Below are 17,823 nucleotides of genomic sequence, written 5' to 3'. Positions count from 1 at the left end.
GATCATGATGGTAGGGGAGGGGGGATTTAGGAACTAGAGGAAAGTTGTATGTTTCATCATTGCTACACTGCACCCTGACTGGCTTTGGGTCTCCACTCCGCACTCCCCGCCCCACCCATTCACTATGATAAGAATTTTGTTCTGATGATCCCTGATACCTGATCCCTTCAACACCTCGTGATCGCACAGGCTGGTGTGCTTCTTCCATGTGGGCTTTGTTGCTTTTGAGCTAGATGGCCATTTTGTTTATCTTCAAGCCTTTAAGACCTCAGATGCTATGTCTCTTGAGAGCCGGGCACCATCAGCTTTCTTTGCCACATTTGCTTATGCACCCATCTGTCTTCAGGGATCGTATCAGGGAGGTGAGCATACAATGATATGATATTTTGTTCTTTGATGCCTGATACCTGATCCCTTTGGCACCTCATGAGCATGCAGGCTGGTATGCTTCTTCCATGTGGACATTGTTGCTCCTGAGCTAGATGGCTGCATGTTTACCTTCAAGCCTTTAACATCCCAGACGCTATATCTTTTGATAGCTGGGCACCATCAGCTTTCTTCGCCACATTTGCTTATGCACCCGCTTTGTCTTCAGCGATTGTGTTGGAAAGGTGAGCATCATGGAATGCCAGTTTAATAGAACAAAGTATTCTTGCATTGAGGGAGTACTTGAGTGGAGACCCAATGTCCTTCTGCTACCTTAATATTAAATCTATACATATATGTACATGGATCTATTTCCACATCCTCATAAAATATATTTACCTATGTACATGCCTGTATTTAGATTTCTATAAATGCCCTTTACTTCCTAGCTCTTTCCTCTATTTTCTTTTACTTTCCTCTTGTCCAAACTATCATGCACAGCCTTCCTTTAGGTTACAGTAATTCATCTCAGTTACATTACCCTTGGTCACGCCCTACCAGGCCTCCTACATCCTCCTCACCACCGATTTGGATCACTTGTTGTTCCTTTGTCCCTGGGTTTGTTACCACCACTATTTTACTTTCACCTCCCCCTCTCCCATGTCCCCCCGGAACTGTCAGTCCCGTTGTTTTCTCCTCCAGATTGTTCATCCAGCCAGTTTTATTTAAGCAGACTGTGGAGATAATAACATGCACAAAAATAAGACAAAGCAAAACCAAGCAACAAAATAAAACAAAACAAAACAACAGAAAGCCAATGACAAAAAACCAAAATACAACACAACAACAAGAAAGAAAAGCTTGTAGTTAGTTCAAGGACTATTTTTTGGCCTTTAGGAGTGTTTCCAGTCAAGTCTGTTTGGGCACCAAGCCCTGGTTCCAAAGTCTATTTTTGGTATTCCCTGGGGACTGCGTTGCTCTGTTCCCCTAGCTGTTCTGTTCCATGCCCTTAGTGTTTTGCCTCGGTGTGGTGGGATCATATCTGGTGGAATTCCCACACTCTGTCTCCAGTGTTGTCCCCTGTAGTGCTATGGGTCAGTGCAGGATTTCGTGTCTCATAGTGGGGCTGGCCATGTGGTCTTCTCTGTGGATTGGCTGCTATGAGCAGGAATATTGTCCTCAAGGCTTGATAAACCAAGATGTGCTCCACTCTCTCCTCCTCCCCCTTCATTTGTTCCCGTGTACGCTGATCAGACATGTCCCTCTCCTGGAGCTGCAGATTCAGTGCTGTCCTCTGAAATAAATTCTTCTGGGGAGAAGATCAGGTGTCCATGTAGTTGGGATTGGGGCCGGCCCCTCACACCTACCTCTCCACTGGTTCCTACTCCATGCTAGCATGTTGCATTCACATCTTGGAGCACTGGGTTGAAATCTGGTCCCTATTTCCCTGTGGAGATATAAACAATACCCTCCCCTTGGATGGGTCAGAATGCACTCTAGATTTAACCCAAAACTCTTCCAGCATTTACACATTACCCAATTCCAGAGCCAATTCTACATGTTCAAGTGTTTGTCATAGTAGCACCCTAATCCCCAGCACCCAACTTGGTCTTAGTTTTTGGGGGTGGCAGGGGGGGCACACAAAAGGATGGCTCATAAGAATGTAAATGTAGTATGTCATGTATATAGCTCTGGGACCTGGGGCTCTGAGATCAAAGTGTTGGCCATAATAATTCCTTGTGATACTTTGAAGAGAAATCGGATCTATACCTGTCACCAACTTCTGAAATCTCCAAGAGTTCCTTGACTTGCAGCTGCAGTTTCACATGGTGTTTTTTCCCTCCATTTCTGTCTCTGGGCATCTTCTCTTTTTATATGAATGCCAGTCATATAGTATTAGAACCCACCTTACTTTAGTGTGATCTCATGCTAACCTAGCTAATAGCATTTTGAAGGCCCTATTTCCCATTAGGTCATACTCACAGATTTAGAAAGTTCCCTTCTATTACTAGTGTGATGTGTTTTTTAATCAAGAAAAGGTGTTGGATTTTGTCAAGTTCTCCCTCTCCCCCCGCCTTGCATTTATTAAGATGATCATGTGGTTTTGTGTCTTTTTCTAGTAATTTCACTATGTTACATAATCATTTTTTTTGTGTTGCTGGATGTTTTATGCAACTGGATGCAAAAATACTAGCATTTTAAAGAATTATTGCATGTACCGTATATACTTGAGTATAAACTGAGTTTTTCAGCACATTTTTAATGCAGTTTTTGTGGTAAAAATAGGTGCCTCGGCTGATATTCGGGTCGACTTATACTCTAGTATATATGGTGTGTGTATGTGTGTGTGTGTGTGTACAGGAGATACTGCTCTGTAGTTTTCTTGTAATGTCTTTGATTATCAGGGCAATATATCAGCTTCATAGAATCAGGTAGGCAGCATCCCCACCTCTTTTATTTTGGGAAGAGTTTTGGAAGCATTGGTATTAATTCTTCCTTAAACGTTTTGTTGAATTCACCAGTGAAGCCATTTGGGCCTTAACTTTTCTTTTTGGGAAGGTTTTTGATTACTTATTCTATACACACACGTATACACTCAAGGGGGCTTCAAAAGGTTCATGGAAAGATTCAATTATATATATATATATAATTTTATTGGGGTCTCTTACAGATATTATAACAATCCATAAATCAATTATATCAGGTGAACTTATACAGATGCAGCCATCATTTCCAAAACATTATCGTTCTTCTTGAGTCCTTTGATATCAGCTCCTCTTTATTCTGTCCCTCCCCCCACCCTACCGCCCTCCTGAACTCTTAATATATTATATTACATATTACATATCTTACACCACCATCCAATGTATTCCTTCACCTTCAATTCTGTTATTCATCCCCCTTGCTGGGGATTATACAGCCATCAGTACTATCAGTTCCCCCTTCCCCCTTTTCCCCTCCTCCCTTCCAGTAACCTCATGGAATCATTACTCCCATTACTATTTCTGGAGGTGTTTATCTATCCTGCATTCCATGTATCGGAAGCTCTTATCTGTCCTAATGTACAAACACTGGTCTAGCAGAACTTTTAATGTAGAACTGAGGCCATAATAGTGAGGGGAGGAAGTATTAGAGAACTAGAGGAATATTGTGTGTTTCATCAGTGCTATACTGCATCCTGGATATATCATTCCTTGCATGTAGCCCCTCTGTGAGAGAATGTCCAATTATCAACAGATGGGCTTTGGGTCTCCACTCTGACCCCTCTCCTTTATAACAATATGATTGTTTGAATTTCTGATACCTGTTCTCATCAATACCTTGTGATCACACAGGCTGGGCTGTTTCTTCCATGTGGGCTTAGCTGTTCCCCTGCTAGATGACCACTTGTCTGACTTCAAGCCGTTAAGACCCCAGATGGTATATCTTTTAATAGCCAGGTACCATCCATTTTCTTCACCACATTTGCTTATGCACCCATTTTATATTCAGCCATCATGTAGGGAAGGTGAGTATCACACAGTGCCAGATTATTAGAACAAAGTGTTCTTGTGTTGAAAGAAAACTTGAATAGAGGCCCAAAGTCCACTACTACCTTAATGTATTAACATATATGTACATAGACCAATACCCATTTTCTATGAACCTTGGATATATGTTCTATGTATGTACATATATAATTGTATTTATTTTGTTTTTTGTTGAGAAATATACACAGCAAAACATACACTTATTCAAAAGTTTTTACATGTACCTTTTTGTGACTTTGGTTACAATCTTCAAGTTGTGTGAACATTCTCACCTTCCATGTCACTTACCTCCATTAACATAAATTCACTACCACCTAAGGTCCCTATCTTATCGTTTTCATTGCTGTTGTCAGTTCAATCCCATGTAGATAATTCTTAAAAGAGCATAATGCTCAAGAAACATTTTTCATTCGTTAAGCTAAACTTTTATTTAAGAAGCCTGCAGGGTATGGCTTTGGTTTAAGGATTATCTCAAGACAAGAGGTTATAGTTTTATTCTACATGGATGCCCGATATCTGGCTGTAAGCTACAGAATATTTGGAGTCTATGAGAATTTGAAAATCTATATATTCCCCCTTTTGATCAGGATTCTTCTATGGAATCTTTGAATGGTAGCCAAGCACTACATCCAGTTTTTCTGGTCTCATGGCCAAGGAGGCACTTGTTTATGGAGGCAATTAGCCACATATTCTTTATCCTCCTTCTATTTATCTAATTGTTTTAGTTGCTATGAGCCTATTTAGATTTTCTATTTCTTCTTGAATCAGTTTCAGTAGTTTGCATCTTTCTAGCAATTTGTCCCTTTCATCTTGGCTATCTATTTTATCAGCTTTTGCTTAATGTCTTTTTGGCTGACCAAGAAAAGAAGAAAGAAGATTGAAATTACTAAAAGCAAGAATGAAAGAGGAGCTATCACTACAAATCTTATATATATAGTTATAAGAAGAATATAATCAACAATTGTATGCTTAAGGATATATATTTTACAACTGTTTGATGGAATATTGTTGCTACCACTATTTCTACTGAATTGTAATGCTTTATTATATATATATGTTATATAATTATATATATCATTGCCATATGTAGCCATCAATATTTATGGCATTTATATTATGTTCTGCTTATGTGAATGTCTTCTTTTGTGTCAATACACACTCTTTTCATTAAACTGTATAACAAATTTGAGTATCTGTATAGCAAGCCCCTCTTTATTTTCCTCTATTTTCAGTTATCTTGAATATTCTGAAAAATCAATTGTTCATGAACATCTTTGAAATGCAAAATAAAACCCCACTGGTAATCCTTTTTAAATTTTGCAAAATACACACATATATTTAAATGTACATAGATTCACCATCCAGTACATGTTATGTGTGAATTTAAGCAATTTATTTAAAGTAGAAATTGGTAAGTGGTAACATAGCCCATTAAAATGCAGCAGAACAGGATGAATTATGTAACCTTCACCTAATAGTTATTTTCTTGATGTAGGGTGAATACTATCGAAGGTAGTGCCATCAGGATGTTAAAAGAGAGAATGATAGCACGGAAAACTGACCTCGTTCGCACTTTTGAAGCACATGACCACACAAAATCAGGTAATACAACCATGTAGTTCTTATCATTTATTCACATATCAGGTAACATACTGATCAAATTTTACCTATTTTAGTTTTCTTAAGATTTCAGGGTTGTTTTTCTTTTACTTTTATTAGAAAGGAATGATAGAGATAAAAATACAATGTAATTGATAATACACGAGGGGGAAGTTATAGTCCTCCTTTTCTGTAAGTTTCTATAATTGGAAAAAGGGAAAAAATAACAGCAACACCTCTGAATTAGATTCTGTTCTGGTAATATGTCAGACCAGCTACTCTTGAGTGTCCTCCTGTTATGAAACAGTGAGGTTTCAAAGAATCAGAATTTCAACGCATTTGCCAACCTCATAGGAAGTGAGGTACATTTAAGGCTGCATCTCCTCTCCAATTGAAGGGGTATTTGAAACCACATTTGGAAGGGTGGAGCAGAAAATTCAAACCCAAATTCTTTGTCATCGAGTCCGTTCTGACTCACGGTGAGCCTTTTTTGTTGTTGTTGTTGTTGTTGTTCTCCAGGAACTGACAGTACGTTTATTATGCTTTTTTTTTTAAAGTCATTTTATTGGGGGCTCATACAACTCATCACAATCCATACATACATCAATTGTATAAAGCACATTTGTACATTTGTTGCCCTCATTATTATTATTTTTAATTGTTTTATTGAGGGCTCGTACAACTCTTATCACAGTCCATACATACATCCATTGAGTCAAGCACATATGTATACCTGTTGCCCTCATCAATCTCAAAACATTTGCCCTCTACTTTAGCCCTCAATATCATTTGCTCATTTTCCCCTTCCCTCCCCCCCTCCCTCCTGAGCCCTTCATAATTCATAAATTATTATAGTTTTGTCATAAGTTACACTGTGGACAGTAAAGGATGCATGCCTTTTCCATTTAAGAGGAAAAAACTATTTTGGTTTCCATTAAACAATTTTCACATGTTCTATTTTGTGCCATTAGATGAAATTCCTTCAATGTTACAGCACTCTTCCTGCTTCCTCTTCAGGTTCCTCTGATTCCATTCATTCTTCTTGCCTGCCCCTTCTTGCCTTCTGAGTTTTGGTTTTGGACAGATACTCCTGTTTTGCTTTCCCATGGTTGATTATTCTGAGGAGTTCATTCCCTATGAGTGTTATTATTAATTTTAGAGTCCTGCCTGTTTGACGTTTGACAGCAACGTGGTCCCCAACGGTGGGTTTGCTTACAGGTACAGCTACGTATAAACATACTCTCCCAGTGAGTAGAAATCAAGGAAACCCTTCTGAGATTGTTTTTAGAAAGTCAGCATAACCTTGATACCAAAGCCTAACAAGAACATTATGGAATAGAAAAACTAAAAGTTAACCCCATTCCTTAGAGGCAAAGATGGCAAGACTTCAGCTCATGTACTTTGGGCATGTTGTCAGGAGAAACCAGTCCCTGGAGAAGGACAGTAGAAGGGCAGTACATCAATTGACACAGTGGCCGCAACAATGGGCTCAAACATAAGAACTGTTGTGAGGATGGCGCAGGACTGGGTGATGTTTTGCTCAATTGTACGTAGGGTCGCTATGAGTCGGAATTGACGTGACATCACCTAACAACAACAAACTCACTGATAAATTTATATGACAAAATCCCATTGACGTAGCAGAGAGTTAATATGAAATCTTTTGGTTCATAAACCAAATTTAGTTTCTTCTAGGAGTACAAGATTGTTTTAACATTTGGAACTCTATCAGTGTAATTGTCCACCTTAGCAAAATTAAAGAAATCAATAAGCAAATCTCCTTTGGTGGTTTTGGAAAGCACTTAGGAAAGAAAGAATAGAAATGAACTTTTATCATCCCATAAAGGATATATAGAAAAGCCTATAATAAAAAGCATACTTAATGGGAAAAATGTTGAAAACATTCCTTCTAAATTTTGGGATGAAGCAAGGATTTTGTGATAGACTGAATAGTAGCCCCCAAATGTGTCCATAGCCTAATTCCTGGAACTTGTAAGTGTTATGTAGCATACTGGACTTTGAGGATATGACTAAGTTAAGGATGTTGACACTGGTATTATCCTATGTAATTACAAGGAGTCTTAGAAGAGGGATTCAAGAAACGTCAGAGTCAGACGGGAAGGTAATGTGATGATGGAACCAGTTTGGGATGATGTGCTTTGAAGATGGAGGAAGGAGTCATGAGCCCCAAAATACCAGCAACCTCTTGAAACTGAAAGGGGCAGAGAAATGAATCCATTCCTTAGGGAATGGTTAGTCTTGCTTGAAACTTGACTTTAACCCAGTGAAACCTATTTCAGACTTACAACCTTCAGAAATGTGAGAGAATAAAATTTTTTCTAGCCACAGGTTAATTGTAACTTGTTAAAGTAGCAATAAGAAATAATATAGATGCCAATTATCAATACTTCTATTCACCATTGCATTAGGAATATTAACTAATACAATAAAGAGAAATATAATAATAAGATTCGGAAAAGAAATAATAAAATGTCATTCTGTATAAATAATATGATTGAGTATATAAAAATTGAAATAAATTCACAGAGGGAAAATTGGAATTAATACGTGAATTTAGCAAGTTGCTGGATGCAATGTCAAGACCCAGAAGTTGTATGCATTTTCTTACAATTAGTGTGTTAGTACCTACTCAGGACACAGCAACTACACCAGTCATTTGAAAGGGGAAATTTAATATAAAGAATTTTTAAATAGTAAAAGGTGACTGTAAAAGGATAAATAAGAGCTCTAAAGAATATAGGAATAGCAAATATAGTGAGCAAATACGATCTCAAAGGCTGAGAGAGGGTACCCAAGGAAGGAAGAAACTTAGAAGAACCCTCTACCCTCACCCCAGGCTGAGATTCAGATCTCATTGGAGAGGTTCCGTGTCTGAGGCCCACTGCATGGGGCAGAAATTCACTGTGGTGTCTCAGGTCAGAGCAAGTGTAGAGCTGGTGGACCAGCGCTGGAAAGAAAGGAACTACTTACTGGAGTGCCAGCAAAACTCTCTGGGGGCTGTGACCACTATGTCTCCTATACAGGGATGGCAAGGAAACTACCCACGGAGGTGCCAAAAGTTCTAGAGGTTGGGTGCCATTGTGTTTCTCACATACTACTGGCAAGGAAGTCGCTTACTGTGGTGTCAACAACACTCCTTGAAGAGTGGGCTCCACTGCATCTTCTTCACACCTCTGGCCTTCACACTGCGTTATCAAAGTAATAAGCAAAGTATACCAGAACCAGAATGAGAAACTGCTGCTTCTGCTGTGCCTGGAAATATTCTTCCTGTGCCCTCTACTGATAAAGCCTAACACCATACCAGCAGCAAAGGGGAAATGTTCAGAGTCCAGCTCCAGTACCACAAAGTAGGGCAAAGAAGGGTTAATTGGGAGCTGAGTGGGAATCACTTTGCAACTGGTATGCCAGCAATGGTGACACAGTGCTGAAAGCACATGCTTGCTAACCCAAAAGTTGGTGTTCAAGTCCAGCAGACACACCATAGGAGAAAGGTGTGGCAATCTGCTTCCAAATAGATTTACAGCCTTGGAAACCTTATGGGGCACTTCTACTCTGTCCTCAGGGTTGCTAGGAGTCAGAATCGACTTGATGACAATGGGTTTGGTTTTGGGTTGGTAACTAAATAAGTTAATGAGAATTTAAAAGATATAAAATATCTATAAAAATATAGTGCATGAGATTTCCTTATGAAAATGATTAAATATGATTAAGAAAAATTAAAGCCAAATGACATAAATGGGTGGATACTCCTGTGTCCAGGGGCTATAAGGAGGAAAGTTGTCAAGTTCTCTCCATCAAAATCCCAGCAAGTAATATGGTAGATCTTGAAAAGTTCCATATAAATTTTATATTAAAAATATAAAAATCCCAAAATGCCCAAGACATTCTTCAAAGAAAACAAAAAGGTGAAAGGACTTGCCCTATTGTATATCAAAACATTATAACAGTATAGTAATGACAAAACTATGGAATTGACACAGGATCGCCGCATAGATCAATGGAACCAAATAGAGAATCCTAAAACAGGTTCATGCATCTATGGACACAGGTGCCACTGCTAAGCCTGGGTAAAGGACAGTCTTCAATAAATGATGCTAGCTGAGCCAAATGGAAGAAAATTAATGGCACATGGAATACACAAGAATAAATTCCAGGTGGATTTTAGATCTAAATATGAAACAAAGATCCTGGAACACAACATAGGAGAATTTATTTATACAATTGGACTTGACAAAGATTTTTTAAGTAGAACAGAAAAGCACTTGCCATAAAGAAAAGAGGGCTAATTTTATTTACACTAAATTTAAGAACTTCTACCTTTCAAATTAAGGAATCCTGGTGACATAGTAGAAGCCCTGGTGGAATAATGGTTATGAGTTGGGCTGCTAACTGCAAGGTCAGCAGTTTGAAACCACTAGCCAACTCCAAGCGAGAAAGAAGGGACTTTCTACTCTTGTTAAGAGTTAACAGTCTCAGAAACTCACAGGAGCAGTGCTACCTTGTCTTATAGGTTTGCTATGAGTCAGTCAGCATCGACTCTATGGCAATATATTTGAGTTTGGCCTATCAAATTACACTATTAAAGGAATGAAAAAAAGTACGCTACAGAATGAGGGAAGGTATTTGCAATGCACACAGTTGATGAATGGCTCATATCTGAAAATATAAATAATTCCTACTAATCAACTAAAGAATAATGTGGAGTACTGAAACATTCACTTATCTATGCCCCCCAAAATTTAGAGATCCATATTTGCACCCATTCTAAAAAAGGGGGTGACTCAACAGAATGTGCAAATTAGAGAATAAAATCATTCATATTACATGCAAGTAAAATTTTGCTGAAGAGTATTACACAATGGTTGCAGCAAGAAGCTACTAGAAATTAAAACTGGATTCAGAAGAAGAGGTAGAATGAGGCATGCCATTAGTGACATCAGATGGCTGAAAGCAAAGAATTCCAGAGAGATGTTTACTTGTGCTTTATTAACTATGGAAAGGTATTCAACTGTGTAGAGCATAACAAACTGTGGATAGCATTGAGAAGAATGGGAATTCCAGAACATTTCATTGTGTTTATATGGAACCGGTAAATGAGTTGAGAGGCAGTCAGTCATTCAAACAGAACATGGGAATAGTGTTTGGCTTTAAATTAGGAAAGGTGTGTATCAGGCTTGTATCCTTTAATTATACTCATTCAATCTGTATACTAAGCAAATAATCCAAGACACTGGATTATATGGAGAAGAATATGCCATCAGGATTAGAAGAAGACTTATTAATAACCTGCAATAGGCAGATGACACAACTTCAATTGCTGAGAGTAAGGATAACTTGAAGCATTTGCTGATGAAGATCAAAGACTGCAATCTTAGTATGGATTACAACTAAATGTAAAGAAAACAAAAATCCTCACAACTGGACCAATAGATGACATCATGACAGAGAAAAGATTGAAGTTATCAAGGATTTCATCTTACTTGGATTCACAATCAATGCTCAAGGAGACAGCAGTCAGGAAATCAAATGACTTATTGCATTGGGCAAATCTGCTGCACAAGACACCTTTAAAGTGTTGAAGAGCAAAGATGTCACTTAGAGAATGCTTCGTACTCATGTGAAAGTTGGACATGGAATAAGGAAGACTGAAGAAGAATTGATGCATTTGAATGATGGTGTTGGTGAAGAACATTGAAACTACCATGGACTTCCAGAAGCAAGAGTGGTGAGACTTCATCCCGCATACTTTGAACGTATTATCAGTAGAGTCCAATCCTTGGAAAAGGACTCCATGTTTAAGAAAGTAGAAGGGTAGCTAAAAAGAGGAAAACCCATAACAAGATGGATTGACATAATGGCTGTAACAATGGGCTGAAACATAAAAATAATTGTTAGTATGGCACAGGAGCCATTCATTCTGTTGTGCATAGGATTGCTATGAGTGGGAACTGACTTGAAAGCACCTCGCAACAACAATAATCAATAACAAAAGACATAAAACCCAGCAGAGAAATTGGCAAAAGATTTTGCCAATTCACAGTTCACATAGAGAATATTCAAATAATCAGTAAATGCAAAGGCACATTACTTGGATTATCTAGGAAATGTAAATTACATCCACAATGAAATATTATGACATACATGAAATGAAAAAGACTGCCAATACCAAATACAGTATTGGCAAAGATGTGAACCAACTACAATTCTTAAGTACTGGTCATGGAAGTCTAAATTGGTACAACCGCTTTAGAAAACTATTTGGAGTATCAACTGAAGCTGAACAAACATCCATCAATTTCACTCCTAGGTATCTACCCAACAGAAATGTTGATTGATTTATGCATTAAAAGGGAAAGTACAGAAATGTTTTTAGCAGCATTGTTTGTAATAATACTGAATGGTAGATTACTCAAAAGTCTTTCAACATTGAGATGCATTTATAAATTGTGAATATTTATGCAATGGAATTTTATACATCAATGAAAATGAACAAACTCAATTAAATAGAACAACATGGCTAGATCCCATTGTTAGCGTAAACCAGCCTCTAACAATCATGGGGGGGGGGTGTTCTGTAGGCGCAATTGTATGGCTATAATATCTAAAGATTATAGTAAAGTCATAGAAGATAGGAGAGATAGGTGAGAAGTTAAAGTCAGGCACATTTTAGGGTAGCATGCTCACCTCCAGGACAGCCATGATCTCAGCAACCAGGTCTGTGCAGAGAGAGGAGGAAAGAGAAGGGCGGGGTGAATATATTTCTGACCAAGGCTTATATATATCTTTCAGGTACATGCAAGCCCCTGATTACAGGTAACCACATATGTAACAGGAAAGGATTGTGCCATAAGCAACACAAGCAAAGGGAAGGGGACGATCTTGGGGTGTACACACAATAGGAAGGGGAGGGATTAGGGGCACATATATGGCAAGATGGACGGATCCTAGATTCAAGATGGCAGCCTAACCTTGGTCGTCCTTGAGTTGGCTTGACCTTGTCTCTGAGCTCTCCTTCAAGGAAACAATCCACTATCTTTATCAGCAGGGTGTGAGCCCCACCTATGGTGGGATAAACAATAGTGTTTGATTGCTCCATATGGCTTATGTCCTCAGGGACACTACCTCTAAGTAGCTGACTTCCCATGCTAGCAAGCAGCATCCTAGGTCTGGCATATATTTGGGGGAGACAACCTGGGGAAGAATCATTCACTATCCCACATCTCATGAACTAATTTTGAGCAAAAAAAGCCAACCCCCTCCCCCACAAATGATTCTTTATGATTCTGTTTTTATTTAGATCAAAGGGGGCAAAAAGGCACTATAGTGTTAGAGGTCAGCAAAATGGTTGTCCTTGGGACAGTAGGAGGTGGTAGGGTTTCAGGGTTCATAAGGGGACCCTTTGGATTCTAGCAGTGATCTGTTACTTGTACTCTCTGGTGGTTACACAAGAGTTCCCTTGTAATAACTCATCAAGTTTCATATTTCTTATTTTGAGAGATTTTCTGTAGGTGTCATACTTTTTTGAATAATATAAAAGAGAAATTATTCTCCTTAGCTGCTACATATGTGAGGAAATGGGATGATGGGAGTGTAAATGAATAGACTTTTCTGGAAAGCAGTTTCTCATTATATATCAGCCTTAAAAAAATCTACATGCCCTTTGAGCCAGCAATTTCATCTCTAGGAAATATCCTAAGGAAATAATGAAGTCATTTTTAGCCATTAAAATGATTATGTAGATTTGTATTTATTAAGATAAGTGGATGCCCATAATTTATTATAAGTTTAAAAAGCAGATTAGCGTATACCTGTATGTGTTGTCATATGCAATACAAGCATATAAAACATATTCTAGAGTATAATGAATATTTTTAAGAAAGATAATAATATATATTTATATATGAATACACAAGTTTCTATATAAAGAAAAAGGACAGGTTACAATAATATTGTTTTCTATGTATTATAAATTATTTTAAATGAGCATATCTTTGAAAATAAGAAAAAATAAAGATATTTATACTACGAAAAAACTACTGATAATATTATGAAGGGCAGGGATATTACATAGGAAAATGACAGGTAACTAATATCTTAAATATTAAAAACAAAAATAAATCTTTGATTTTTTAAAATATTCTTTTTGTGTTTTCAAATCTATAATCAGAAAATAAATTCACACCCAACTCTGATTCCTTACAAGTAACAACAAAGGAGTAATCTATACAACACAAAAGACGGTGGGGCCTTGAGAGGACAAATCAGAGGACCCTGTGGGACCTTCAGGGCTCAAAACCTCAGGCTGTCCATCGGCTCTGCCTTTCTTTATCAAATAATAAACTACTGATGTGGGTCCTGCTTGCTGTTGTAGGAAAAGTTTCTCTGGGCCAGTGGGCTTTTTCCATGGAGAGCGTTATGGAGTTAAACTTACCGTGGAGATCCCTGAGTGCACATTTGGTGAATACAGACAAAGATGGAAAGATCAACTACATGTCTAGCTTTGAAGATGTCCTCATTCAAAAACCTGTGAAAGAGGTAAGTATGATAAACCCCAGCTAAACCCTGGCTAGAGCTAAACATTCTTCATCCTAAAAGAGACACTTAGACCTTTCAAAATTTGGGAGAATTCTCTGATGGATAGGGTTGTCCTAGGAGAGGCATGAAGGGGGATTGTACATTGTGATCTGTGCATTCTAAGGGTAGACAAAAGGAAAAAGAAACACACTTCTGTACATGAATCCACAGCGAATAGGAGATTCTAAGTGCTGGCCAGCAGAAGAGAAGGGGTAGCATCCATTCTTTTATACAATACTCCCTTTAAAATACCCACGCCTAACCTGGGGGAATCAAGACTTGCTGACATGACTGAGAATACACATTTAAGATTTTTAATGCTTTTTAAAAGTGCTCTCAAACCAAACCAAACTCACTGCCATTAGTCAATGCTGACTCATAGTGACCCTATAGAACAGAGTAGAGCTGCCCCTGTGGGTTTCCAAGACTGTAACTCTTAATGGGCACTGAAAGACCTGTCTTTCTCCCAAGGAGCAGCTGGTGGTTTCAAACTGTTCGCCTTGTAGTTAGGAGCCCAATGTGTAACCAATATGCCACCAAGGCTTCTTATTAAAATTGTAATCCCTTATTCAAATGGTCACAGAACACCCCAATAAAGTGAAGATCGCTATACAATGAGTCACAGGAAATGTCCTGGTTTCCCAGTGCATATTAAAAATCATGTTTACACTATATTGTAGTCTGTGAAGTGTGCAATAGCATTATGAAAAATTTGAAATCTTGTGAGAAGGACCGAAATGTGACACAAGGACACAAAGTGAGCACATGCTGTTGGAAAATGGGATAGACTTGCCCAGTGCAGGATTGCCACAAACCCCCAACTCATTGAAAACAGAATCTGTGGGGCTCCGCACAATCAAATGAGGTGTGCTTGTATTTTTTAAGTTAACAGCTCACCAGCAATGATTTACATTGGACCCAGGGGGAAGGAGAGGGGGGCTGGGTGGGGGGTTGCGGAGGAGCTGGGATGTTAAGAACAGAGAGAAGGGAAATAACTGAGCAATTAGATACAGGAAAGCTTTGACTTCATGTAGAGACTGTTGAATGTGATGACTGTAATCATGGGTCTTGGCTTTAGGCAAGGTAGTGAAATTAGAAATGTTTTTTTACCTTTCTGTTTTCTAACCTGAACAGCGAATGTAACCGTAGTCCTGCACTATGGCTGAGGACATGGAGCTCTCCACGGCACACCAGGGCTCTCAGTAAAAGTGGGCTGTGGTTATTTTGTAAAATATCAGTTGCCATTGAGTGGGTGGCAACTCCACTAGTGTCAGAGTAGAACTGTGCTCCAGGAAGTTTTACCTCCAGAGATTTTTAAGTAATATCAAGCATATCGGCAAAGAGCTCTTGCTACATTTACTAAAATTGATCTGTGCCATTGATTCTATGTTTTACCGCTTAGCAAATTTTTTTTTTTAGGTTCAGTCTTCTATAATTGAGACTCTCTGCAGATACCGATCTGACCTGAAGATCATATTTAATGTTATTGACACTGATCACTCAGGTAAATGAACTGTGATTTGTTTGATTAGCAAAAGTTAATCTGTTTGTCTGAAACCTAAACTCTATTTTCATCTGTTTCATCTTTCATGTAAACTTGGGGAAAAATGAACCCACATTTATTACTATTATTTTAGGTTGGCCACAAACTCTATATTCAAGACCATAGAGTCCTACAAAAGTGTCCACTGGACAAACTAGAGTCTCTCTTTTTATAAATCACTAGCACTGATGTGAAATAAAACAAAAACAAGTCATTGTCCGTTTATATGTCTTAATTATTCCTGGTGATAAAAACAATTCCTTCAGGTCTGATTCTGTACTGGGGAGTGAGGGCTATGACAACTCTTTTTTTGGGGGTGGGGGGCCTTGGCTTTGATGCACAATTACTCATTTTCAAACTAACTTTTAAAAATCATCAGATAATCAAAACACACACACGCACATGCATGCACTCCAGTAATCTAACACATGAAAGTTAATGATTGCCTATAAAAAAGACAGAGGCACTCTTTGCATCCTCTGAGTTTCAGGGTACCTTCGTCCACTGCTTGGATGTTGCTTTCCTCTCTGCCCTACTTTCTCTGCCATTAAAATTCAGATCATAAAATTTATATACCATCCATTGTCTCACAATCCACAATCACCTCTTATCCCTTTCCTATTTACTCATTCCAGCTTTAGAGCAATCTCAGGATCATGTGGGAGTTGAAAGTGGCATATTGTTTTCTTACATTTATGGTCTTATTCTTCTATATTTTCAGTCTAGATAGGCAGGCATGTTGATAAGCTTCTAATTGGGTTTATCAGATCAGTGTGGCTTCCCCACCCCTCCCTTGGGTGGGTCTTAAAATGAACACTCACTGCTTTCTCCTATGTTCTTCTAGGCTTGATCTCTGTGGAGGAATTTCGAGACATGTGGAAACTTTTCAAAACTCATTACAGTGTTCATATTGATGATTCTCAAGTTGACGAGCTTGCCAACAAAATGGACTTAAACAAGGATGGAAGCATTGATTTTAACGAGTTCTTAAAGGCTTTCCATGTAGTACATAAATTTGATACAAAGTAAATACTAGACATCAAGAATTAGGAACTCCCTCAGGCTCCATGTACACACTAAGACCACTGACACAACTTTCCTCAGCCCCTTAAAATTCATAGTCAGGAGTCGAGAAGAGTAGATCCTAACTTATTCCACAGCTCTATGCATAGTGTGGGTGTTGGAAGTGAAGTACATAGTGAATTGTTGGTAAGACTATTTTAAATGACTTTGACAAAGTTTGGTTCTAGTGTAAGAAACTACATATTACCAGTCAACAACTAGTTTTGAGTTTTGTGTCACCCAACCAGGAGACCAGATCAGCCTAGAAGTAAACTGGAAAAAAAGATTTAAGTCCCACATTACTTCAGGAAAACCAAGTGAATGGCTGAGGGTTGGGAAGATGAATATTAAACTATCAGTTCAAGAAAAAATTTCAGTGTCTTGTCTGTAATTTTTTTGAGATGCCATAAACCAGTAATTCTTGGTCTGCAGAGAAACTCTTTAGAGATGGGAGTTGTAGCAGATTCTTGAAGGAATCTATGGGAGTATATTGATTGAACATTTTTTCTTTTCCTTAGCTGTTTGGGATGGACAATGAAAATATTCAGATTGAGCCTAACAATGAATGTGAGTTGACACTTTATTTGGTTAGGTGAGGCTTGGTTTATGCATACATCATGCAATTTGTTCTGCTATTCTAATGGTATATCAAGCATAATATATTTCTGTTTAAAGGTAAGTATATACTTTATATTATTTTTAAGTGTGAACACATCAAGATCTACCAATATGTCAAATTGGACATCCTGCAACCCAATTCTGCCTGCAACAAAAACCAGAAATAAAGGATAAAATAAAAAATATATCTTTTTAAAGTTTATAGTAAACTTGTAAGAAAGTACAAGAAACAAGGGACAAGGAGAAAAGAACATTATCAAAGCCATAGCAATATTAATATCACACAGCATGAACTTTAAAGCAAAGACTATCATTAAGGATATATAAAATACAGAAATGATTCATTAGCAAGATAGAACAATTATAAACTCATATACATCTAGTAATGATAGTTTAATTTTTTTCAATCATTTTATTGGGGGCTCGTACAATTCTTATCACAATCCATACATACATCCAATGTGTGTTAAGCACATTTGTACATTTGTTGCCATCATCATTTTCAAAACA

General features: G+C 38.0%; 1 protein-coding gene across 1 annotated transcript in view; it reads left to right on the top strand.

The window, feature by feature from the left end:
* Positions 1–17,059, top strand: part of PPEF1 (protein phosphatase with EF-hand domain 1) — a 155,147-nt gene extending 138,088 nt beyond the window's left edge. Inside the window, exons 16-19 of the mRNA XM_013006490.3 lie at positions 5,392–5,498; positions 13,888–14,051; positions 15,510–15,594; positions 16,478–17,059. Coding sequence (XP_012861944.2) covers positions 5,392–5,498; positions 13,888–14,051; positions 15,510–15,594; positions 16,478–16,662 — 541 coding nt within the window. The 3' untranslated portion in view covers positions 16,663–17,059. The remainder of the gene's footprint in view (positions 1–5,391; positions 5,499–13,887; positions 14,052–15,509; positions 15,595–16,477) is intronic.
* The last annotated feature ends 764 nt before the right edge of the window (positions 17,060–17,823 follow it).

The sequence above is a fragment of the Echinops telfairi genome, unplaced genomic scaffold (genome assembly GCF_000313985.2).
Source record: "Echinops telfairi isolate 266 unplaced genomic scaffold, ASM31398v2 ScPeMD7_53;HRSCAF=182, whole genome shotgun sequence".
Lineage (NCBI taxonomy): Eukaryota > Metazoa > Chordata > Mammalia > Afrosoricida > Tenrecidae > Echinops > Echinops telfairi.
Note: the sequence above shows the minus strand (reverse complement) of the source record. Positions and strands in the feature narration are given on the sequence as shown.